The sequence below is a fragment of the Pseudomyrmex gracilis genome, unplaced genomic scaffold (genome assembly GCF_002006095.1).
Source record: "Pseudomyrmex gracilis isolate BER0280 unplaced genomic scaffold, ASM200609v1 scaffold_4669, whole genome shotgun sequence".
NCBI lineage: Eukaryota > Metazoa > Arthropoda > Insecta > Hymenoptera > Formicidae > Pseudomyrmex > Pseudomyrmex gracilis.
Window position 1 is genome coordinate 1 of NW_018025253.1, and position 1,016 is coordinate 1,016.

General features: G+C 35.2%; 1 protein-coding gene across 1 annotated transcript; it reads left to right on the forward strand.

The window, feature by feature from the left end:
* Positions 1-166: 166 nt before the first annotated feature.
* LOC109863395 (extensin-1-like) lies at positions 167-760 on the forward strand (the record flags this gene model as incomplete). The annotated part of the gene is made up of 2 exons (XM_020443654.1): positions 167-592; positions 703-760. Coding segments are annotated over 2 exons (484 nt in total), but the record flags the coding sequence as incomplete, so codon positions are not given.
* Positions 761-1,016: the final 256 nt, after the last annotated feature.

Genomic DNA, 1,016 nt, shown 5'->3' on the forward strand with positions numbered 1-1,016 from the left:
TACTAATCGAAACTACGTGTTGCATATATAATGCTATCTCAATGTGAACGCACTGAAAGATACGTGTGTGAGAAAAAGATTGTGTGAGTGTGTGTATTATGTGTACAAAATGTAATATATGAATGACATATACGTGGCATAATATTATTGTATTTTATAATTCTAGCAAGGAAGATATCAAAGAAGAGGATTCGAGAGAGGAAGGTTATCACAGAGGATTTGAGAGAGGAAGATCTCACAATCAGAGAGGAAGAGTCGGGAGCAGAGGAACGCAGAGAGGGGGACTGAGGAGGAAAATAAGGACACTTCAAAGGAAGTTGCAGTATCAATTAAAAAAAGAAAAAGTATTTGTTGTGACCGCACCTCTATCATCACAGTATGTGCTTTCACCAGCGCAGTACGTGCCTTCACCAACGCAATACGCTCCTCCACCAACGCAATACGCGCTTCCACCAACGCAGTACGCGCCTACACCACTACCGTCACCACCACCACCACAATATACGGCTTCACCACAAATGTACGCGCCTTCACCACCACCACCACCACTTATTTACTCGACTCCAGTACAGTATGCGCCACAGTATGGTCGGTATGTGTAAAGAGGTAAGGTTTCATTCATCAAAGTAATTATAAATACGCTTTCATACTTCTTTCATTATATATAGTACAAAATTTATATTGTAATTTGTTTGTTACTAGGAGTTCAAAAGTCGCAGGAGCACGTTCACAGATTTGGAGAAGGAAGAGAAACTTCTAAAAAGAAAAAATATAAAAATTAAAACATAAATATATAAGATAAAATATATACATTTAAATAATAAGTAGATAAGTGTATGTTTTTGGAAGTGGGGGGCCTGATACATAATTGTAAAATAAACTTTTTTGTGAAAGAATTATGCTACATAAAATAAGAATCTTGCGTTATGACAATTCAATACTAAACATAATCAGGTAAATGTGAAATTATTTATGTCTAAAATATATTTGTTTTAAATATAAACTTAATATTATTA